Source organism: Leptidea sinapis, chromosome 41 (genome assembly GCF_905404315.1).
Source record: "Leptidea sinapis chromosome 41, ilLepSina1.1, whole genome shotgun sequence".
Classification (NCBI taxonomy): Eukaryota; Metazoa; Arthropoda; class Insecta; order Lepidoptera; family Pieridae; genus Leptidea; species Leptidea sinapis.
The window spans coordinates 6,523,165-6,549,735 of record NC_066305.1 but is presented as its reverse complement, the minus strand read 5'-3'; the positions used below and the strand labels follow the sequence as shown (position 1 = coordinate 6,549,735).

The 26,571-nt window shown below is 33.8% G+C and overlaps 1 protein-coding gene across 1 annotated transcript; it reads right to left on the bottom strand.

Annotated features, from left to right (window-relative positions):
• Positions 1-26,374, bottom strand: LOC126976614 (G-protein coupled receptor dmsr-1-like). Its single transcript, XM_050825086.1, has 3 exons — positions 25,560-26,374; positions 22,126-22,309; positions 1-408 (listed from the first exon to the last, which is right to left on the bottom strand). The coding sequence occupies exons 1-3, from the start codon at positions 26,343-26,345 to the stop codon at positions 236-238; spliced, it is 1,143 nt and encodes a 380-aa protein (XP_050681043.1). The 5' UTR covers positions 26,346-26,374; the 3' UTR covers positions 1-235.
• Positions 26,375-26,571: the final 197 nt, after the last annotated feature.

Sequence of the window (26,571 nt, the reverse complement as noted above, 5' to 3'; positions counted from 1 at the left end):
ACCTCTATTCGCGTTGTAGTTCTGAATTATTAAATATTTCCTTAATACATTGAAGGTCGGCAACGCAACTCTTGATCCCTGGTCTTCTGGATGTCCATAGGCGGTTGCCTCATTGTGTTCCATCACGTGTGACTCTTGCCCGTTTTCTCCCTCTTATATAAAATAAATAAAAATGTTTTCCATCTTTTTTTTCGTTTTAAACGATTGCAGCTGACGTCACTGCTCCACGGTGTTGCTACGTTTTGACCGTTGATGTGGTAGTGAATGGTTCCCTCTCGTTACGAGTTGGCATCGGAAGCACCTTACGAGCCAGTCTTGTGAACGTCGATCGGAACTGCCGGCTCATGCTGCAGTACAGGACAAAGTTCACAGCGGAGCCCACCAAAGCCATTAAGTCCATCACTTCACCTACAAAAAAATACAATTTTATAACTCTACAATAATTCATGCTAAAGCTTTTCTGCAAAGGAAATTGTCCCGTGGAATCAGGATACATAAGAGACTTAGGAAGTATCGACATAAGCTGTTAAGTCTCATTATCCCAGTAATTTCACTTGCTACGGCGCCCTTCAAACATATAGTGCTTGCAAATTACTACTAGTTATCAGCAAAAAAAGGCACCGCTGTTGTCCTACCCGTAATTCTGTGTAAAGAACCACTACTGTGTTACAGTAAGGTAAAATCGGAAGCGGTTTCCTGGATCAGTCATGAAAATTGTGGTTCCACAGGGTACAATTTTAGGATATAAACCAATGATATCATTTAACTTACAAAAGATTACTATCGCATTGTGACGATGTGAACAATGCTCTTATTAGAGTTGTGCAGTAATTTCTTATTCTCTTTCATTAAAGCTGAAAATTTCCTAAGCGGATGTAAATGATATTCATTAGTGTAATTTTTGATCTACATGAATGAATAATTTTTGAGTTTGAGTTTTTTCTTCTACATAAGCCACCATAGACATTTTATGACAAAAATGGTGAAATACGCGGCTGAACCCGCCGTGCATAGCGAGCCGGTGAGTTGGAATACGAAAAAAAATACATTTTTTAAAGGATTAAATCGCGTGTTATTGTAACTGTGTTTTACCATTAGATAATATTTGCGTAAAGGTTACTATGGGTTTTTATTATTATTCTAGTTAACTTGACTTTTTTTTAATCCTCTAAACAGTGTTTTATTTAAATGTGTAATACTCGCGTTAGTCAAAGAAAAAGAAAATACTATGGAATACGAATGTTCGTAGCCACAAAGTCCATAATGAAACGTTTGTTATTAATAAGTGTAATTAACAAAGCTTAAGTGAAAAACTCTATTTGGTTTAATTGTACGCAAAATATTTTACCGTACCTGTTTTATAGTTGATTAAAATAGCTAATTATTACCCATATTCTGTTATGAAACTTTGTTTCGTTGAAATTAATGCTCTATCAATATCACGCGAAGTTGAATAACAGATTTGAATTCTAAATTATGATTTTATATGTTTTAAATAGATGGCTACAATCGAGCATACAATGTCATACAACTGATGGCATTTGATCAACGCGGTATACCCTATTATGATACCAGAGAGCGTTGAATTATAAGGTGTCAAAAAAACATCCGTGAATTCGAAAATCGAAAACACATTGGAACGTTACGGGCGGTGGGCTCCGTGGTAAGAGTCGATGCCTCTATACGGTTGTATGTGATGGAATCTTACAACGTACGTCAATTCCACTGTATTAAGACGGCCTTCTTGGCAATTTGCACACGTTCAAGCATCGATGCCAATCCAATATTTTGATAACTTTCAGTAGGTATCAAGTGTCGAAAAATGTCTTCATGATATTTTAACTTATACTAACCTAGAGGACATAATGTTGCTATAAAAATACTCGCCATATTTAGAAATTTATTTTTAGTTTTTGTTCTGTAAATTTTACTTGTAGCGGCATCAGGGGGCTTTTACTTCCGACCTATGTTAAAATATGGTCGAGAGAAGCAACGTCTTGTCCATGCGGCATAGTCGCAAACGGGCGTTAATCGTGGTACCTGAATGATCCTGGCAACGCTGCTTTTATTCACAAATAATATTTGAAAACAAAATTTTATGAACGATGCTGGACTCGAACCCACGACCTCTCGCGTTCCGTGCGAGTACTCTTGCAACTGAGCTAACCGTTCGAGTAACGTATCGTCATAAAATCTTGTATGTTTTGTTCAACTTTCAGGTTGTGGCTTCATCTACAGGATTTACTTTACATTTGCTAACCTGCTCAACCCCAGTATTTGCATTTTAGGAAATTGACCTGAAATGTCGCTCTTGCAAATCTAAACAATTTGTTATGTTTTTAATGTGATAACCCTCACTTCTAGGATTTATATATAAATAAAATTTGAAAAAGATATTTATGAACGATGCGGGACTCGAACTGAAGACATGCTGTTCTTGTATCCGAGTGACGTATAGTCATAAAATTGGAAGTTGTTCGAACACTTATAACTGGAGAACGGCTGGACTGATTTTTAATTTGTTGGATTTGTTTCCGTACCGAATAGCAAAATTATTTAAAATTATATTGACAAAAGAAAATATTTTCTAACATTGATAATCTCTGGATCTACTAAACCCAATTTAAAATTTCTGTTATCAATAGAAAGCCACATTTTTTGGGAGTTATATTATATTAACAAATGAAAAATGAAAAGCCTTTCTCAAAAAGGTGGTAAAAAATCGCAGAAGAAACGGTCGGACACTAAAAATAATTTAAATGGCAATACAACGTTTGCCGGGTCAGCTAGTTTTAAATTATTCAACAAATAAAACCACAAGAAATGTAATTATTTAGCAAAATGATTAAAATCCTTAAGTAAATACCATAATTTTGTTAATTTTAAGTGGCACGTATCTGGACGACACTCCATCCTTTTTAAATTTGGATATGCTGTTATTTGGATAGTTTTTCAATGAACTCTACTTTGTCATTGCGTGGCGTTGTATTCAAAGCACAGTAGAAACAGAACTGAACGAAAGCTCTACCCAATAGATGCGTAAACAGAGTTTTGCTTCAGACAATTTTTGAGCGTGATGGTGAGTCTAGTTGTATATTTGTAGTTATTTGAGATAAAAGAAATAAACATTCTTAATATTATCTGAACAGAAAAGATAAAAATGTCTCGAATATTTCAATTCCGATATTAGACAATAAGTAAAAATAATCTTCGTAAAGTAATGGATTCGTCAGTAAAAGTAAATAGAGAAACTTTGGTAAATATTCGTTTGCCTTGAGCGGAGTACTCTTTAAGATATATCAGATCCAATTTGATGGGAAAATGTCTTAAACAGTTATCCATCAAATATCCAATAGGTGTGCGACGAAAAAATTCCAGACATTATTAATGTTTCGTTTGGTGTATTTTCAATTTAATGAAATGTCAACATCACATTGATAACTTCCCTCGGGATATGCGGAAAGAGTCAGCTAGAATATTGGATATAAACAAGTAAACATTTTTATTAATTCTTTTAAGATTGTAAGATGATATTTTAGCTAATTTTGCTAATCGAAATCCAATTTTGATAAAATTTATTTCTCGGGTATTTTTGGAGTAAAATCCTGTTAGCGAAAATATTGTTTTCTATTGTGTAGTATATAGGTGTACATGTTACATGTATTATTCGCCCTGGAACAAAGTGCATCGGAAAATAATTATGTTGTATATTTGTCATCACATGATGTTATTTTTAAAGCGGAGTAGCTGCAGAAAAAAAATATTAAAAAAAAGTATTTTTTGAGGTTATAATCGAACCACAAATATTATGGTTTTACTTAACTCCGTGCCTGCGAGTGATTTTTAAGAAATTTAACAACAATTAATGCATTAAGCTATTTATAGTATCTACCAAAGTAATTAGGTATGTAGTTTCATCCCAGTAATTTCACTAGCTACCGTTCTTAAGTAATATTCTCGAATATTGTATAGTCGTTTAATTGGTACGGATCCCTGTCCCGAGTAGGCAATTGCTCGAAAAGGCATAACATGCACATGTGATCGACTTGACAGATATAGATTACATCAAATTTGGACAGCGATCTATTATACAAAAGCGAAAATTGTCTGTCATCTCGGATCTACACGACCCAAGGCATTGAATTCTGACAGTGTCGTGACAAATTACGCACATATTATCCTGATCCTTCTCAAGTTTATGCTAATATTATAAAGCAATAAGGCTGAAAAGTTTATTGTTTGTTTGAAAGTACTAACCTCTGAATCTTTCTATCGGATTTGAATATTTTTTTTCGTTTCTATTCTAGCATTGGAGTTTACCTGTCAACTAGCCTTAGGCTGTCGTAGTGGTAGTTTGTACGTATATTCAGCGCTCTGAAACGATAAAGATCCATACTACATCTAAAAAATGTCAGCTACCACGCAATTCTTCTAGATCAATCGTTAAAATTGAAGTTCCACAGGGGTCCATTTTAGGACCATTTCTATTCCTTATTTTTATTAATGATCTCCCTTATCTAGCTGTATGTGTTGCTCGCTGATGAAACATTACTCCAGTTTAAAGTACACTGTTGTTGAACAAATATTGACAATGTTTATCATGTTCTTACTAGTGTTGTGCAGTGTTTTCTTATTCTCTTTCATCTCAAAGCTCAACTTTTCTTGAGTGATGATTAACCCAAGGCCTGCCATATGATATAACTATGTCATTAGTGCAATTTTTTGAATTGAGTTTGATCTTTTTTGAATCAAAGAACAGATTGGCCCATGAATCACCTGAAGCTAAAATATTTATATCATCATCAACTGTGATTGCTGGCTAGTTCTGTTTTGAAAGTACTTATGTCATATCAACACCGAGAATGAAAGTATGTATGTAAAATATTTATAAATATTTATTTATTATTTTAAAAAAAGTTTCTTGAGAACAAACGAATGATCGGTAACAAATTAAAATAACACCTGTCTAAAATATCTGGATATTCGTAATTGAATAACAAAATTTAAGCGCATAGGGTCAAATGGATCATAAAAATTTATCAAAAGTCTGCCCTTTAGATATACTCATAAAAAATATTAAGAACTCTGATTGATGAAACTGATGATTTCAGATCCTCCGACTTTTTTTTAAGTCTGTTATAATTTTGATAAGTTGCATACAAGGTTTAGCCCACGTCAATTCAAACAGTAATTATTGCCAAATATTGGAGCATAAAAAGCACAGAATCTTACGACAATCTGTATTGTCGTTTTACAAATTCTGTGTCACAGCTCATCTGTATGAGCTGTTATAAATGACGCTAATAATTTATCCGCTTTATAAATGTGAATAAATTTCTCAACGACATAAATATTCGAATCCCTTTACATTACAAAATGGAAACCTAGGCAGAGGACCGCCACAAAATGCTCGCAAATATGACACCCGCTTTATGGTTAGGTCAGAGTCATAAATATGCGCTTTTAATATTATATCGTCGAGTATAAATTTTCCGATTTGTAATATCAGTTAATTTGATGTTTTATGCATTGTATCAGATCATATATCGTTTATTACACGATAATATGAAAGTTGTTTAATTCTTAATAGCAGGTTATACTTAGTAACTACCACATGCACCGATATATTGGCCGATAAGTTTACTGTAGGTACTACAGATTTACTAAAGTCTGTCAATGCTAGAATGATATGAAATTCCTTTAATAATTTAGGTACAATTTGTACGCTTATGAGAGTCAAGTTCTAGGGACTATTGAGAAAATTGTATGAAAAATTATTAACTGTTTAATACTATTTAACATGACATAGTTTTGTTATTTTTGTAAAGATAATTGTATTATTTTTGTAATAAATGAAAATGCTTCTAATTCTGAATGAAAATCTAGTGCGAGAGATGTATTATTATTTTATCCTCTCATTCAAAACTCTCAAGTATTTAAAAGTCCTATCCAGCACAGGAATTTTAAATATAATTTCATTAAGTTTAGCAAAAATCCGTTTGTTTTTTCCTAAAGTTTTGTAAGTTTTTTTTTATTGTCCTCTTATTTGACTTCACACATAATATGTATATTAGTACATCTTTTATATATTTTTGTCAATGTTTTAAATATCTGTTTACCAAAAATAAATAAAGTCAAGAAGATTAAAAAAACCAACCAACTAATTTGTAATTAGGTATTTGTAAGACGTCACAACAATCGATATTCATTAACTCTGCAACAAAACCGCGCCCTAACTCGAACTAATTTGTTCAACTGTCGTGCATAGATCACAGAAGTTTATAAATCGGAGCACCATAATGTTGAATTACAATGGACGCAGCAACTTAGCAAATGTTTTGACACTTTTTATGTGTTAATTTGCAATTTAACGATTGAAAAGTATCTATTATTTTAAAGTACTGTGTGTAACATTTCGTTCAGCTGTTTCAAACCACTTATGGAGTTACGTATTGGCTTTTTACGAGAGAAAGTGACGAGAGATGCAAGACCCACCTGATGGTAAGTATCTCTGCCCATTGCAGCAGTGCTCAGGATTCTTGAATGAATTGAAAATTTCAGGCGGTTTCGCAATTGCGCTGGTCAGTTTGAGACATTGACTAACGGCCGTTCCCAATATTCAGTCTATCTCCCACTTGAGATAAAAAATGTGAGCCGTCACGGGACGCCTGGCAGATGTGAAACATCGACATTATTTTGTAAAAGTAATATGCAGAAAAGAACATATTGTGATAGGAACTAAATATGTCATAATGATAAAATAAAATATTACGATTTTTTTCCAGATAACGATGACTATTTATTGAATAAACATTTATTTTCAGAATTTGGACAAAATGTGCAAATAATGCATACAAATATAAATTATGGATATTGTAATATAATAATATAAAAATATATATTCGCGAGCTTCTTTCACCTCATATGTCGTATCTCCTGTGGAAGGCTAGAACGAGCTTAAAGGACACGGAAATTTTTAAGTTTGTATGGTTTACTAACGGCAAGATATTAGCAAGACGGTCAGAAAACGAAAAAGTTGAAAATATTCGATGCGAAAATGATATAAAAAATCTTGTACTTCAAACGGAAAACACGAAGAATGCGCCTTGATTTAATCTACCTACCTACGTAGCACCGTGATTAGTGTAACCATCCTCATAACAGATAAGTGGATACGTTAATTTTAGAGAACACATATGATGACTGGAATGCATTTTCTGATAAAATTCAACTAAAAAACTTTAACCATCTATGTATATTACATGTTAACATACGCTCAATGATAAAAAACTTTGCCAGCCTTGAGTGTACTATGTATAGTGTCTACCTGCCAGCACACAATACATGTTATCATACTTACGGAGGTTAACATTAAGGATGAATGTAAAAATCTTTTTCAACTAGATAACTACGATATGCATACAGAACTTCGAGCGCATAGGCGAGGTGGCGGCGTAATAGCGTACATTCATAACAGCCTGAGCTTCACGAGACACACCATACCTACATGCTACTTCGAGTGCATCATAGGTGAAATCGAGACATCCTATAAAACAAGACTGGGCCTTTGTGCAGTGTATAGGCCCTCTAACCTTAATAAAACGTTATTTATTCAAGAGATTAAGCGTATAGTCGAACTGTACCCAAGTGAGAAATCTTATTTACTTATAGGTGATATGAACATTAATTTATGCGACCATAACCCGATACGCAACCAGTACTTGGACTCCATGAGTGAGGTAGGATTAGACTGTGGTATTACGCAATACAATCGTGTTGAAAATAAAGGTGACTTATTAAGGAAATCGTGTATAGACCATATATTTTTGCGTGCGACTTCACATCAAGAGGTGCATACGGCTGTGATAAACAATGCGATCGCCGACCACTACATAACCGGTTCTATTATAGTGCGTAGCTCAAAGATAAAGAACTCAGCGAATAGGTTTGTAAATAAGTTAAATAATAATTTATTAGAATGTGAATTGCGAGAAATAGACTGGAGCCCTGCCTTAGATCTTGTTTACCCGCGCGATATTCTAAAATTTATAACAGATAAATATTGTGAAGTATATATAATAAGTGCATGAAGAAATGTAAAATAAAAGAAGGGAAACGACAAAAATGTAAATGGGTTAATAATCGTGTTATTAGCATGAGTAAAAAAAGGTTAGAGCTGTTAAAAATCTGCAAATTGGACGAAAAAAATAAAGAAAACAGGCTATTATATAATAAATATAGAAACCAAACTAAAAAGTACATGGAAAAAACTAGAAATAATTATTATTTTAAAAATAAAATCCTAAATAATTTCACTAACCAGAAGAGAGTGTGGGAAATAATAAACAACATCTGCGGCAGGGTTTGCAAGACAATAGATGACGTAATTTCTAAGCAATTTAACATTGCAACAGGAGCAATCTGTAATACTTTTGCCTACGGTTTTGAAGATAATTTAAAAAATATCTGTTCTACTTGTAACACTCAACTATTACACGGTGGGTCGTACTGCCAAGAACCGACTGTGTCCATGAGGCTAAAAAAGGCAACTAAGGATGTTATTTTTAAAATTTTACACCAATTGAATAAAAAAAAGCCCTGGTATTGACAACATACAGGTAAGAGATTTGTTATGTATGAGCTCAGAAATAGCGCCGGTAATTACACACCTTATTAATGCGTGTATTTCCACGTCCTCGTACCCAGATCAGTTAAAAATACCTATAATTAGGCCAATTCACAAAAAAGGCGCATACAATGGCATAAATAACTATAGACCGATTACTATATTGCCGTGTATTGATAAGATAGTTGAGAGGTATATCGGAAATGAAATAACGAGTTTCCTTGCTAATAATCACATAATAAATGATAAACAATATGGTTTCCAAAAAGGTCGAAATACCTCTCAGCTGTTATCAACCTTTGTCAATGAGGTTAACCAGCAACTGAACAACCGTTACCAGGTGCTGGTTGTTTTTGTTGACTTCATTAAAGCATTTGATACACTACGATATCACACGCTATTTTCAAAGCTCAGCCAGGCAGGTATACAGGGGCCCTTGCTGGAGTGGTTCTACTATCACAGCAACCGAAACACCGTCGTGCGCATTAATGGCCAAGACAGTGATCAAATACCTACGCTGAGAGGCACCGCACAGGGCTCAATATTGGGCCCTACCGAATATTTAACTTACGTCAACGAAATGTGTAACATATTCACGAGAGGCTCTGTATACCAATTTGCCGATGACACATGCTTAGTGACGCACGGTAGAAACATCCGGATGCCGGCTAGATTATGGATACCACAATGGCGCTCATTTCTGCCGTGAAGGAGTACTATGTAAACATACAGTAATGTTTCGGTCTGAAGAGTGTCGTAGTTAGTGAAATTACTGGGCAAATGAGACTTAACATTAACTTATGTCTCGAAGTGACAAGCGCAACTGTAGTGTCGCTCAGAATTTTTGGATTTTCAAAAATCCTGAGGGACACTGCATTGTAATGCGGGTATGGCGTATCAATTACCATCAGCTGAAGGTCCTGTTCGTCTCATCCTTTATTTTCGTAAATGAAAAATATGTATATATATATATATAATTTAAATTAAAACAACTCTTACACTCATCTCGAAGGCGACACACTTCTATGATTCAATGAATATAATAGAAAGAAAAATCATTTATACACTTAGGTCAAAATGACACTCAAAAATGTCAAATATTTTACCAACGCTTCAGAAAAGTTGAACTGTAAGAGAAGAATTGGAAAGAAACTCATTGCCACTCTTTTAAATATATATACGTGCAGTTTCAGCAATTTACATTATATTTTATACAATGTATGTAATAGCCATCCCATATAACTCACCAAAATAACTCAAACCTTTCGACCTGTATAAGTAAAAGAAACTGACGATGATATATTATCATTAAAACAAGCATACGAATTCCATTATAAATATTAAAGATTAGTGAAAATACTAGGCCAATAATATTTCAAGAATTCGATTCATGAGTCAGAGAGATATATAAAATTTATTATTTTGCCACCGGCCACGTAATACCCTTATAAGCCCATGAAAAATTCATAAAAACGTCCATTGACATTATCTTCCTGACTACACGAGTTCGTAGGTAACATAATTTCGATCACGTACATCTATATCGCTGTATTGTACAAGTTTATGTTGGTTTGGAGAATCGTGTCTACGACTTAGGTCGTAATGTTTATCGAATTCAATCAAAAGTTTGAGGATGTCACTTTTATGGAATATAGACTTTTGATTATTATCAATAAAGTGAAGTTTCTTAACGTTTTCATTACTATCAACGTTAACTGCGGCAACGAATACTACGCCCAAGTGGGCGTACTCGAGCCAGTCTCGAACAATGTGTGACGTTGTCATGTTACATGTTCTGTTAAACTTTGCTAATAATTGAAACTAAAATACCGGGTTGCGTAGTAAAACCTTGTAAAAATAATGCTACAAGAATGACACTGGGATCACATATCGTTAGTAAGTATTTTGGATTCTATTAATTTTAATGTAAAATAATATGAAGCGTATGTTTAAAAATTTTAAAGAAGCCACGCACACAAGCATCTAATAGTTGCCGTAATAAAAAAGCTACTGTTCCTAAGAACACTACCTAAGTAGTGCTGTGTCTAGTTGGAGAGCAGCGGAGACCAATCCTTAATCTAAGCTATCATATAGTGTTTACAATTAAACATAATCATAATAATTATATATACGTAGTTAGATTACGGAAGCGAACAATTGGTTTTTTAAGAATTGAAATAAAAATGAATATATTTTAGGAATCCAAAAAAGGTTTTGTTATTAACGATCCAAACTTACAGAATTTAATGCAAGACTGATTAATTTAACATTTAATACAAATGCAAAATGAAACTTAAAACTATGTTACCAATTACTATGGTTACATTAATATGTCGACCGGGAGGGTCGACTGATAAGAAAAGTGCTGCGTTAGGCTCTACCGCTACGTGAGAGATCAAGACCGTTACGCTATTGGGATTATAGTTAGGTTAGGATATAACCACGTTCCTAATAATTTACCAAATCATATCAACAAGTAGTTTAATTTGAAAATGCAAAAAAAAATAAAATACCTGCGAAAGAGATGAGATTTTGTAATTAAAACATTATTATAAGCACAGAACTGGTAATTACAATCCAGTGGAGTTTATATTTTAAAAGAATCTTTTACTTTTAAAGCGTATTTTTAGCTATCATTTTGTTTTCTATATCATTTTAATAAAGACCGCTAAGACTTGTTCTGTATCACGTTAACGTATTTATAACTTACATGTATTTATATTTCTCATTTCTCTACTCAAACCGAGTTCAGAGAACCTAAATAAACAAACTGGGATTCAATTTGATACCACTTTTAAATCTTTGAGTTCCTCGGAACTTTCATGGCGAGACGCTTTTAGAAACTTTTCAGTAGGCACTTTTTACTTTAATTAAGCATTTGAAACTTAATTTTATGTTACATTAATTAAAAAGTATATAATTACAAACAAGCTTAATAGATGACATTCTACGACCATTTTTTCTTTGCACAGCCAATAGTAGAATTTTGTAGAATCCATTACCGGCTGTAGTGTTCCCGAACCAATATGAATTAGACAACAACCAAGTAAATATTAATTAGATAAAATATCATAGTGGCCAGAAGGAGATGGTAGCAATATGACCAGATACAATTGTCCCCCCCCCTCCTAGATGACCTATATCAGTCATACGACAACATACCAAGGAACTACGTAATAAAAACTGGACTGAAGTTAGTCGGTGCAGAAAAGTCAAAAGAGGCTCAAACAGACTTCAAGCTCTCTTGCAAGCTGGTAAAACTCCCACGTTTACGTAAAATAACTCATGTAATAATGGGTCATTACCCCTTATAACAAGTATCGGTTTAGTATAGTTGTCGCCGACAATCCACTGTGCAGGGCATGGAGGTAGAAGAGACGATCGCAAACATCTTTCTGGAGTACAAGAGTGTGGCTTAATACCGGACCAAATACCTGGCGTTACCGAGGACTTTCTCCGAGGTCATAGGTGACATCAGAGGTCTGATAAACTACCTTGAGGAAATGGGATGGCAGGGTTAGCCGCCCACTCGACCACCCAAAATAGGCGCACTGTAGATGTCGAGTTGCTGATAGTGGCCCATGATTACCTTAAACCGTTTGTACCTTAGCATAATTTTAAATGTAATATTGTAATATTGTAAATAGCCACTGGTAAATCTAAATAAATAAATAAACCTATAACCTACGGACCTTCAAGCTTACAGCGATCTACGAGACCATGGACATCTGGTGCTTCTTCAAGAAGACAATGTGTGTCCGCTAAACTGGTGACTTGGTCGTGTGACGACGCTGTTCTCTGGCAAAGATGGAATACACCGTGTAGCACAAATCAAAACTGAACGAGGCACCGTTCGCCGTCTACTCGTCGGACTGTGTCCCTTGCCAACACCATCTAAACTACAGTCTGGAAAGTCCTAGTCTTTCAAGGACGGGAGGATTATGTTCGCGCCTATTAATTATTAATAACATTCAATTCTTTTTCCTGATTGTATAAAGTAGCAATGTTTCATCGCCTTTTTATTTTGTATGTAATAGAGGTTGTTTATGCATATTGTTTTTCTTTTGCTAAATACATCAAGCTGCATTTTAATTGCAATAAAATCCAAAATCTACGAAAATACATAAAACTACAAGTGTAACTGATGTTCATGGGCGATTCCATCATCACTTCCCATCATTTGAACCTTATATCCGTTTGGCCCTTCTCATAGAAAAAAAATCAATTATGTTATATTGAATCCAGAGACACGACCTGACATCGCAAAATACTCGTTCTTACAATCCAGACTTAGTATTCAAGTATTTCTTAAACGAAAACTTACTTCAAGAAAAATTTATACCCGATGAAATGCTATTTAGGAAATTGAGAAATAAACCCACGTTTATATTTCAACTTAATAGACAGAGATCATTTTAGTCATGGGAAATTGGATTTTTCGGAAATATTGAAATTGTGTAAAACAAATTGGACAATGCAGACAATCTATACATTGCAAATATTTTGAAATAATATGTCCGGCTTATAACTGAAAAAATAAGAATATACAAATGTGTTTTATGTTAATAAGAATAATTAATAACGTGTTAACTATACTTATAAAAATAAAAATAGTAAAATAATATAATAATAATAGTTATAAAATAAAAATAGTATAAAAAAACTAAAAAATACGCTTTGGTTGAAATTTAAAATGAATATCAATTCCTTATTGACGATAGTTGAAAAAATTTCCTAAATTTACAAAAATCTTATTTTGCAAATTGAAAAATGGAATAATTTTATCAAATTAATGTATAATTGACAATACATGACATCGATAAATCTTTTGTTAGTTTGAATGAAATCCGGCCCGTTCAAAGTGAGTCAAGTGGTGCCCAAATGAGTCGTTTTCAAACAACATATAATATACAGGTGAAGCTAATAAAAAGCGTGTAAAAATAATACATATATACATAACATAAATATATTTTTTTAATTCAATTTTTTTGCATTTGAAAGTAAATCCGAAACAATTTTGACATAAACAAAAATGGATAATCATGATTCGCGATGAATGTTGAGATGAGATAACAAATATATTTTTTACGTAAAGCTAGGTACCAACCCTAACACAGACATTACGCGTTTTCACGATATGAATCTATTGTTTGATGTTTGTAGATATGATAGGGATGCCAATCTCATCTTTAAAAGGTTAATCTATAATCTGGCACATGTTAACTACGGTGCCATTTTCAGAGGCCTTTCAGCTAGTGATTGAGATTGCGAACCATGGTCTACTGTAGTGCGTATGAGCCTGGGAAAGACTCGTAATAAAACAATTTTTAAATAACAGACAACTAGATCAAAAAACTATTGTTCTATTTTAGGTAGGTTCCGACGCAAATATGGTAAAGTTCCATTTGCCATACGAAAATAAAATTAGGTACCTATCGATTGCACCGCGTAAACCAAAGATTGTCCAATTGTGTAGTGTGATGGAAATTAAATTTAAATATCAGTTATCGGTAATGAATGAAAAGAAAAGTATTTAACCAAAGGGTTTTTCGCATAGTAAACATACATTGATAATTCGCATTGCATCATAATTCGTTCGGTTTTTTTGGACGCCTGTGTGCTATTCAATATGAGTCATAATCTATTGTAGCATCCTTTTGGTTACCACTTTGGAAAAGTTGACCTTTACCAAATTTATTTTTATTTATACTCCGTTCCTCCGGGAAACCTACGTTGGATTTAATATTTCATTTTTCATCATATTTCTCAACTGTTTCTCTTCGCTGTACATCATGGTTTTCCTTTACCAGTATTTACATGCACAGTATAGTAAATAATAATAATATAATATATTAGAGGGAATTAAATTATTAATTAATTTTTATAATAAGCAGCTTCCATCATATTTGCTCAGCGAGTTATTTGACATTTACATTATCTTTATAAACATTTGTAAATAAATAATATGTTGAAGACTTTCTTGCGCCGCTTCTTCTCTCTCAAAGTGCCATTTGTTTCCGAAGCGGTAGTAGTATCTAGTATATTAGAAATGACATCAAAAAGAATTCTAAAGGAATCAATTTTGAGAAAATAAATGCTAAATCTAAGTGTTAATTTAGAGAAAAAAAATTAAAGAGTTAATTTTTAAATTTTAATTGTGCAACTTAAGAACTAAGATAAACAGTGGGAGGCTCATTTGCACCGGATGCCGACTAGGTTATGGGTACATATTTGTGGATGTGTAAGCATTACCGTGTTTCGATCTGAAGGGCGCCGTAGCTAGTGAAATTACTGGGCAAATGAGACTTAACATCTTATGTCTCAAGGTGACGAGCGCAGTTGTAGTGCCGCTCAGAGTTTTTGGGTTTTTCAATAATTTTGAGCGGCACTGCATTGTAATCGGCAGGGCGTATCAATTACCATCAGCTGAACGTCCTACTTATCTCGTCCCTATTTTCATAAAAAAAAAAAATTACAGTATAATTAGTATCTATAAAGTAAAGTAGAAATTAATTAAAACGAACAATACATATTTTACTTACGCTGAACTATTTTGAAATAAGTATTATATAAATTTTTTCTAACGATGATATATAAAAAGAAAGAAAAAATAATTGACATCCCTAGAATGTAGTGACGTATTTGCCGAAAAACATGTGATGTCAAGAGCACAATAGATATCTTATTCTTCCGGAATCTCTCACATCCTAATCAGGTTGTTATTTGACGTACTTGTATGTGAACGCCAATCATTTCCAGGATGTTGTGATGGCTTTGGTAGAATAAAGCTTGTTTTCCACTTATGTAACATGTCAGTGACAACCTACTACATAGTATCGTTAGTATAGCATAGATCCTTCGTAACCAATATTCTTATTGAATAAGAAGTACTTGTACCTGATTTTTATTTATTTATTTACAATTAGGTACAGTTACAGATAACACTATCATCTAATAACAAGTACAGCATCATTTTTGTGATCCTGAGATCTAATTAAAATTGTACACATCATTCACCAAATACAGTAAAAATATAATAAGTGGACACAACAGAAATTATATTTTAATGAAATTTAAGTTAAACATTATATTATTTTACGTAAACTAGCAAGTTTTATAATGAGTATTTTTAAACAAGTGTATATTTGTAAGGAATATATCAAAATCAGCAATTAAAATCTCTACATATTCTCATAATCGGGTTGTTATGCGATACATTATTATTTGAGGAATTGATCGAAAATAGACATTGAATACGCACAGATCGCTTAACCATCTTCGCTTACTAAGACTATGCAAGTTAAATTTACGTAAGCGCTAAGAGTATTCGGGAATTTTACGTCTAACACCCAACCTGCTACATAGAACTCTTTCAAACCGCCGCTGAATTGACTCTATTCTATCACGGTGAACATTATAAGTTGGAGACCAAATCACTGAGCAATACTCCAGGATACTTCTCACTAAGTGAGAAGAATAATTAATAATGTTAAGTGATCACCGTCACTCATGAGCTTAAGGCGCGGACTGACTAGGATTGTAGACGCTACACCCAATCCTACAGTATTTATGTTGATCATATGGCTAAGCTGCAAATGGGAATTTATTTTACTGATTTTCTTTTGTTTATTTAAAATTTAAGTATTAAATTGAAGAATTGTTCGGTTTAAGTTTTAGAAAAGTACTAATTCTATTAAATTCTTTAAAAAAAAAGAATATTGTTATAGCTGAAAATTCGGAGATTTTTAACTCCAAAGTTTATTTTTGGGAAGCAACTTCCAAAGTTTTTATTGGATATTTCAAATTATATATAAATATTCTATTCGGTTCAAAATTCTTTGTACACATCGACTCTCTAAGAAACCATTTTTTGTGGATATTGAGGTATTTCCGCGCGTTAAACAACTTTACGAAGCCATGATACAGGTGCTAATAAATATATACTCTTTTAAGTATACAAGGAAATGTGCAAATACCACCAACAAACTAAAAATATAATATAATCTATAACGTAATGGATCAGATGGTTTGCCTCAATTTAAACCGACAAAATCTGCTATGAGCCATGTCGCATCAAAAAACGATAAAATTTGGCGTGACGTGAAACGAGATTAAAACATTTCACTCTCAATGGGGCATCCGTCAATGAACAAACCGTGTATCCGCAATAATTTCAATTTACTTTTATATAATTATCAATTAAATTGTTTGTATGTATATGTGTTCACCTGTAACTGCAGAAACACGATTTTTGGACTTTGTGTTATAACTTTATGAATTGATACGTGTATTATGTGTTTGTGGACCTTGAAAAAAAAATGGAATGCAAAAGCCTTCACACATCAGGCACACATGCTGTCATACCACTGAAGCCTGTGAGGAGCTTAAGATACTTAACATACATTTTTTGCCCCTGCTGTGACATTGTGGTCCAAATCGTATCTAACTGTGACACAATATTGAAACTTTTCGCTTTCAAATAGGGCATCCCCATATGATACATTCCCTTGATATATACAAACACGTTTGGCAACTCTCTATATTCCGAGGAAGCATGTGAGGAGTCCAAGGGGTTGAATAAACATCGCATCATAAAACTATTCGCCATAAAATAGGCCACCCCATAGTATTCTTACATACAAAAATTCTTGGCTACTCCATACCATAAGTTTGGATTTTTACTCTTAATAAGCAAACCTAATCATCATAGCGTAACAATTACTTAATAAATTCACTATAAAAGTGGAAAGAGCGCTCACTGAGTCAACTTTTAAGTTTACATTTGAAAACGTGAAAGAACTGTGGCATCATCCAGACGTTTCTTAAGAACCCGAGGGCTCAAAGCGTGTGCTGTGCCTATTATGTTCTTCAATTCTTTTATGTATTTGTTACTATTATTTCTCTAATAAATTTAGTAAACATCATTATTTCTTTGTCTATATATTTCACACATTCAATTAACATCAGTACATATAATATACCTATATATCTAAATTATAAGCAAACTAAAAAATGTTGAGAAATAAAAACTGACTTCAAATATATTTAGAAAAGGGTAAAACTACTTAAATCCGTTCACGATTTGCGGAGAAATCACGTATCATATATGCAAAAAAGAAAGTAAGTAATAGTTTTAATAAATTCGCTTTTATAAGGAGATAGTAATTTTTTGAAATATTGAGCGTTCGTATAATCAATATTGTATATTTTTATTGAAAAGAACGCAAAAAAAGAATGCTGGGAGAGTTTCTTGCGCCGCTTCTTCTTTCTCAGAGCGCCATTTGTTTCCAAAGTGGTAGTAGTATTTAGTAGTTATTAGAAATGGCATCAAAAATTATTCTAAAGGAATCAATTTTGAGAAAATAAATGCCTTATATGCCTTTTTATAGCGATGATAAAGTCTACTCAGAAACAGCGCCATAAGTAATGGTGTATGGCTCGATATTCTCTTATGTCGTGTGTCGATATGGTTTTTTTTTAAATGGAATAGGAGGACAAACGAGCGTACGGGTCACCTGTTTTAATTATCCCGGTGTGCAAACTTATTGCTTTAGCAATCAAATCATTGTATTATTATTGTTCCTTGATGCTTGTGCAAATTTTTAAGTACACAGAACGTACATAAATTAGATTTGTAAACAAAATTTATGAATGATGTGGGACTCGAATTCGTGACCTCTTGCGTTCCGTGCGAGTGAAGATGAATAATAGATAAAGCCACAACCTGTGAGTTGAAGAAAACATAAGAGATTTATCAACGATGCGTCACTCAAACAGTTGGCTATGTCGAAGACATACGGCTCGCGTACACGGAACGCAAGAGGTCGCGAGTTTGAGTCCTGCATCGTTCATAAATTCTCTTTTCACATTTTATTTGTGTAATCAATCCCAGAAGTGAGGGCATCTATCACTTTAAAATATAACAAATTGTCTATGTAAAAGATATAGAACGTCTTAAGATGGGTAAAGATCATATGTATTCATTACATAGCTACGGACAAAACTTTTATAAAATATTTTAAAATGCAAAAGAACTGAAAACCTGTGCCTTTTTAGTAGAAATAATAACAAAACATATTTATAAGAATAAATAGACTAGATGTATTGTCTAAAAACATTGAGAAACTATTCTATTTGGTTCATATTTTCTTGACGTTGATTCTATAGAATTTGAGTAGGAAACAGTTAAACTATCTTGAGAAACAGTTATGCAACTATTTACAAGTTTGTTGAAATTTATGGTTGCTCGGGGATCAAACTGTATTTAGCGTTAGCAACCCTTTTATGGTTATATAATCTTAAAGCTGAGTTACGAAAGAACTTGTTTTAATAACTAAGCCTTAAGATAACTTCAAAGAAAAGCTTAAACAGTTCGAAGTAGATTTATAATTTTGAAAACAAATCATGATTCATTTACGTATTTAACCATACCATTTATATTCATGTAACATGAAGTTTATTTGAATTATATTTAAAATTTCTTTCATGTTATCATGTAACATAACTTATGTACACTCTCCGACCGATGCTACTATTTTAGTAGTCAAAGAACAAGATGCGTCGCAAGCCGAGCGCTTAGGCCGATTGATAGATTTTGCCACTCTATCGCTTGTTCCGCGCTCTCGCTTGCACGCTTAGCTCAACGTGAACGTGACACTTTTTCGTGCGTGCAGCTGGCATTTATCGATATAAAAGACGTTATCACCTCAAAATAATAAAAACAATATATCGCAAGTTCTACAGACTGCATGGTCACGGGTAGGTGGTTGTTAGTCTTTCCAAAAATTCATATAATTACATTTGGTTAAATCTTTTAAAAATATATTTTATTAAAATCTTTACGCGTCTTAATGACGGTAAACACTAAGCTATATTTATTTTTAATCTCTTGACTTAAGAACGTTATTTAGGCACTTGTTCCACCGCCAGCGATGAACGGAAAGTAGGTTGAGCTATAAACTAGAAACTAGTAAGCGAGCAGCTAGAAGTGAGTATAGTTCCGATCGTTTTGTAGCTGGGCTTGCTTTTGCGGGCGTATTTCTAAACTTGCCCTCTTAGCGTACATCGCAAATATTATCTTGGTCGCACGACAAACTAGTAGACTTAATGGAAGTGTGAAGCTTAGACTTAGAAAATACTAGCGCTAAGACGACATGATAGACCGATGAAGAGACCAATTTTGATTTGATAATGTATGCTGTATTACCGTTTGACATGCTCTTCTCTTTCACACCCTTTGTTGGTATATACGCTAGTATATTGTAAGTCTATGGTGTGAAAACTCAGTGATCAACTATTAAATAATAATAATAAATATGTTGTACGTTTCTGGAGCGATAAAAGTCGCCGGCAGTGGGATAAATGCCTAAAGCGAAAAAGTTTCAGTATGTTCCAAATTTGAAAAGAATAAATTTGTTGAGCAATCACAATTACTACTCAGTTACATTGTCTCTGGACCTGACGTCGATGACGTCACATCGTCGCTTTACTACGGTGTCCAAAACAAGCCTCAGTAGGATATTATTATTTATAAACTAGCTGACTCAGCAAACGTTGTATTGCTATATAAAGTAATAAAAAAAATTTTGAGGTGTAAAAAGTAGATGCAACCGATTCTCAGACCTACCAAATTTATCATACTACAATAATTATTGTAAGTATTGATCCATTGTTATTTTAAAACTCTATAGCGGATTTGTGGATGGAACAACATAATATAAAAATCGCGATACAAAAATAGGGGTTGATCGTAGAGGGTTGAAAATTTAGGGTTGTATGTATTTTTTAATGTTGTATCATAAAAAAATAAAAACAATAAAATTACGTCCAATAAAATAAAAATAAAATTTAGGGGTTAACATTTTAACAACCACCCTTAACATTTAGGGGGATGATAAATAGATATTAGCCGACTCAGACCTACTGAATATGCATATAACATTTGGTAAAAATCAGTAAAGCTGTTTCGGAGGAGTAAGGTAACTAACATAACACGACATAACATAACACGAGAATTTTATATCTATACTAATATTATAAAGAGGAAAGATTTGATTGTTTGTTTGTTTGCATTGAATAGGCTCCGCAACTTCTGAATCGATTTGAATAATTCTTTCACTGTTGGGTTTGGTTGTATAACACTCAGGCTATATTCACCGCGCCAAATGTCAAAAATGTAGATGCGAATATTTTAATGGAGAGGTGGTAAAACCAGTGGAATCTGCTATATTTCTTGGCATTACTCTTGGAGGATTGGCGAATAGGCTTAGTTCTGCAGCATATGCGGTTAAGAAAATCAGAAGGTTAACTGACATAGATACGGCGAGATTAGTATACTTTAGTTATTTTCATAGTATTATGTCCTATGGTATATTGTTATGGGGCAGTGCGGCCGATATTAATACTGTCTTTGTGCTGCAGAAGAGGGCTATTCGCGCGATTTATAACCTAGGTCCTAAAGAATCATAAAGAGAAAAATTTAAAGAAATAAACATTTTGACTGTTGCTTCTCAATACATTTTTGATAATGTTTTGTATGTTCATAAGCACATTGAGGAATTTTCTAGAAACTGTGACATTCATAATGTTAACACGAGGAACAAACATAAACTTGTTATGCCTACTACTCGGTTGGGTCGAGTTAGTAAGTCTTTTGTTGGGGGATGTATATGCTTCTACAATATGATCCCAGAAAATGTACAAAACAAATGTGTTACGAAATTTAAAAGAATTGTTAAAAAACGTTTGTGTGGGAAAGGTTATTATAGCATAAAGCGAACACCCTCAGGCTCTTTAATTATTAATGTTTATTGTACGATATTACATTGTAATCCATATTATATATAAAAAAAAAAGCCCGCTGAGTTTCTTGCGCCCATTCTTCTCAGGTCTGAGGCAGTCTCTTTTGAATGGGTGGTAGATTTTGACGTTCAATAAGTGATTATAAATCCTATTTTGAATAAAAATATTTGAATTTGAATTTGAATTACATTTTCAAAAAATTAGGAACCCTACTAAAAGTCCAGTAATGTAATCCAAGATGTAAAAATACGTACGCGAACGACGTCGCGGGGTATCAGCTAGTATAAGATAAACAACGATTTATATATTCAGTTTTATAAACTGATATCAAGGTGTTGTGTTGTCACGCTGATTATTATTATTATAATGATGAAAAATCAATGAAAGAATTTGGGTTATGTAAGAAACGTATTTATCTTTCTGACAGTACTATTATAGCGACACAGAACAACAGAAACTATTAGAACTATTTACAATAAAAATCAAAACGTAACAATGAAAACTTCATAAACAAAGCAGTTGATAGCGCGGAAATATCACGACATGTTCCCAACGGTAATGAAACTGCAAACCGTACTAGCGCAACAAGAAGACAAGCGCGAAGGGGTGAAAGGGGAACGGGAGAGGGATAGGCCGTGTAGTACAACTCTAATGGAATTTGTAAATTATATTATGAACCGATGAATCTTAATACTTACCAAACGCATAATAACATATTTGGAATAAATGTGGAGCGATTGCCGTTAAAAGTCCAAATAGAGCTTGTGGTAGTTCTGTAGCGAGGAACAATCCGAGGAGAGCTAGCAACATCCTCGTAGTTCGGTCCGTACGCCCGCCTGCCGACACACGCTTGCCATCCTCGTTCAGACGAACCTTTTCACCCTGTTTAATTAAAACATTCATTAAAGTTGATACTCGTGCGGCTCGTGAATGTGACATGGATTTTAGAGATTGATTGAAGTGCTAATTAATGTGAATTTGATTTGTGATATTGTTCCGAATATAACAAGAGCGAACTGGATATTTGATTTTAACCTAATTTTATTCATTTACAACGAATTGAGATATTTCGAAACGAGTAAATTGTGTATTTTAAATGAAAATTAGTTCATTCTGATAATTTTTTTAAATTGTTCCAAAATAGCACTTTTAAGAATAGCCAAAATTACTTATTTAGTCACACCACAACATCAATCACGCTCGTGCAATTGATTTTAATTATGATTATTGCTATTTTAACTGATTTCAAAAAAGGAGAAGTCGGTGTCAGCCAAGGTAGGTTTGTAACTACATTCATAGTTATAGGTGAAATGTGCCTTTTTTTTAGTCATGCTGCCACAAATTATAAAACAAGCATCCAATGGCTCACAGCTCAATGCATCACTATTACTATGATTATTTAATTCTAGTAATTTTTTTTAAATAAGAGTGGCCAACGGGCAAAAGGCTCAAGTGATGGAAAGTGAAAACACTTTTAAAGGATTAAAACGCGTTAGATTTGCGTAAAATTTACATGTTTTTTAATTAACCCAAGTTAAGCCAATTTAACTATATTAAAAATGTAACTTTTACGCAAAAATCGAATGTAAAAACAGTTACAATTACACTAGTTTTAATCCTTTAAAAGTGTTTTATTTAAATGTGGAACACTCGCGTTAATCAAAGAAAATACTATCCATAATAGTTACCATTATTTTATAATTAACGATCATACTCCATTTTATCATTATTTAGGTTTTTTTATAATATCTGTGATGATTTAAAGGTCTCGTAATATCCCTATTGCGGGATACAATGTTTATGAGCTGGGCCAGTTTTACGACAGCTATAACAATAATTTGCTTTAGGGAACTATCAACATATAAATACATTATTGTCACCCGATATCACTCAATATACTTTTAAAAAATCTTTATAATATACGTAACAATATGCTGTAGGTATATATGCTGGAGGATAGGCATCAATTTAATTATTACAACATTTCTATCTGAATGAGATTCAAACTAATATTGTGAAAGTATTTTATGTTGTGTTACTAGCTTTTATTTGGACATAAAAACAGAATTGAATAGAATAGAATAATATTATTTAGCATCATCATCAGACGGAAAACGTCCACTGCTGGACAAAGGCCTCCCAACATGGACCGATGATCTGGTCAAGGTTACCGGAACAGGATGGATGAGGGCAGCTTAAGACCGATCGTCTTGAAAATCTTTGGGGACGCTTTTGTCTAGAAGCTTCTCACTGATATAGAAATGGTTCGAATATTTTCTAGCTGTACCGCATAGGCGATGTGATCAGAAAAGGGCACTTGCTTCGTGTTGCGTCCGGTAAAAGCTGACAATATTCTGCCAAACAGTTATAAAAATAGCCTTTTCAACAATTCGAATTCCTATTCGAAAGGCGTATAGAATAGTCGCATACTTTTCAAGTGTACAAATGGGCGCTAAGCGATAGAAATGGATGTTAAAAGCTCTGTTATATTGTGTGCGATATTTGTCAGCATTTTACGTGTGAATTGAGAGCGATTACGTGTTTAATGTACCGTTGTACACTCGCTACCTTTACAATATTATTTCAATGGAAGCTGTCTTTAAATGTTTTCCAATTTTGTTATCACGTAATATACTTTTTTATTCGGTGGGTTGTACGTTTTGACGTTGGAAAATGTTAGTTTGAACAATAATGTTTGAATTTGTGTTATCCAAAGTACATTCACACATTAATAACTATTATTATGTAATACATATTTTAATATTAATATAGTACAACTTACAATTATCGCTTTAATTACTTTATTATTAACGACATTCCAAAATTTTTTTTTTTGAGATTCAGACTTATATTTTATTTCCTGCGCCATTTGACATATTGTTAGGAAGACGGGTAAAGGCAACATTTTCTCGACTTTTCTAGAACTTAGAGGCGGATACATGACAAAACCGCCATGATGTCTGGAAAGAGATGGAAGATGAGAAACTTTCTAGAAGCTAAGTCGAGCGAACGTTCTAAAATTATGTGACAAAGACGGAATGATGTCTTTTGATTTTCTGGACTGTTTGTCTTTCGGGGTAGAACATTGACTGGGCTTGCCTAGAAACTTTACCAGTGCGAGGCTCCTTTGCAAAACGATGCCGGCTAGATTACGAGTACCACAACGGCACCTATTTCTGCCGTGAAGCAGTAATGCGTAAGCATTACTACTGTGTTTCGGTCTGAATGGCGCCGTAGCTAGTGTAATTGGGCAAATGAGACTTAACATCTTATGTCACAAGGTGACGAGCGCAGTTGTAGTGCCACTCAGAATTTTTGGGTCTTTCAAGAATCTTGAGCCGCACTGCAATTGGCAGGGCGTATCAATTACCATCAGCTGAAAGTCCTGCTCGTCTCGTCCCTTATTTTCATAAAAAATTTCACGGATCATGATCAATTATTTAAATCATCAGATATAATAATTATAGAAAGAAATTGCCTTACCCGCCGACTGCGATATTAATGATATTTACTTCTTGTAATTAATTAATTTAAGTAAATAGTTTTACAAGATAAATATTTTATGTAATTTATTATAGAGAGTACCATTTATGAAGTCTTAGATTAAGGATTGGTATCCGCTGCGCTAAAATTCGATACCGCAGCTGTAGTCGCAAGTGCGGCAAGTAATACTACGCCCAAGTGGGCGTACTCGAGCCAGTCTCGAACAATGTGTGACGTTGACGTGCCCTGCATGTCTGTTAAACTTTGCTAATAATTGAAACTAAAATACCGAGTTGCGTAGTAAAAATTTATAAAAAGAATAAGAACAAGAAATAAGAAAGACACGGGGCTCACATATCATCAGTAAGTATTTTGTATTTTATTAATTTCTATGTAAAATAACACGAAGCCTATATAAGTTACAAAATTTGAAATATGCTATTGAGTGTCAAGATGCCGCGCACACAAGCATCTAATCGTTGCTGTAATAAAAAAGCTAATGTTCTTACGTAGTGCGGTATCAAGCTGGAACGCAACGGAGACCAATCCTTAATCAACGTTTAAATAGTTTTAATTGATAGATATTTTATTTAAGTTTTCATAAAGAATTTATTAATATGTGTATATAGAAAATGAATGAAACATTTACCTCATTCGATACAATCGCAGACTTGTTTAACAACTTCTGTCGCCTTCTGTCACTGGACTTCATTTTCGATATCAAACATATACTCAATATGGAAAGCATCAAGCACGGTATCAGTTTTAAAAACACACTGTAGATCCAAAATATTGCAGTCAACAAGGCTTTATTATTTGTCATAGTCAAAGCGTACACCGGCTCTCTCGCTTCGGTAATATTCCAACTGCTATTATTCCCTGTATTGTTGAAATTTGTTCCAGCCCCAGTCACCTCTTGAATGTTCATCGCGAAATAAATTGGAAGACATGCTATCGGACACACTGCATATGCCAAAGCAATCGCAATTCTAGTGTTCTGTTTATTGCAGAGAGTTCGGTTTTTCTGTGGAAACTTTATTGCGATGTATCTCCAGACTGCCAGTGTGATGGTTAGCCAGATAGAAACAGTATGAAACGTTTGACTGAATATTGAGTGGAAATACACGAAGACAGCCCACGCGTAGGAGTTTCGATTAAGCTCAGTGCCTATTTTGATATATGTGTGTAATGAGAACGGTATGTAGTCAAGCATTACTAATAGGTCGGCTACGGCTAGGGCAGTAAGTATTGAGTTGGTTGTAGATGTCATTTCTTTTCGACTTAGCACAGCTATGTTCACGGAATTAGCAATAGAGCCAAGAACACAAATGATTAGCGCGATATAGCCGTGGATTCTCGCGTAAGCTCTCTGAAACTCCAGTCCAGCAGGCATGCAGTAAGCCTCGACTTGACCATCATTTTCTGAACCCGACATTATCTTCTTGTGGGCGGTTACGTTGGAAATCTCCGTTGCTCCGTCATACTCTGAAAATAATAACATTAATCAATACTTTAGTAATTTCAAGCACTACTAATATCATAATATATGTTTTTATGGAAGAGCAGGACAATCGAGCGTCCAGGTCACGTGATGTTAGGTGATCACCGCCGCTGAGATTCTCCTGACAACACTAGAGGAATCACAGGAATGTGGCCGGCCT

Coding starts and splice junctions, on each gene's coding strand:
- LOC126976614 (XM_050825086.1), bottom strand. CDS start 26,345: ATGTCGGGTTCAGAAAATGATGGTCAAGTCGAGGCTTACTGCATGCCT. Junction 22,310..25,559: donor CTGCGATTGTATCGAATGAG/GTAAATGTTTCA, acceptor TTAATTAAACAG/GGTGAAAAGGTTCGTCTGAA. Junction 409..22,125: donor AATATGTTATTATGCGTTTG/GTAAGTATTAAG, acceptor ATTTTTTTGTAG/GTGAAGTGATGGACTTAATG.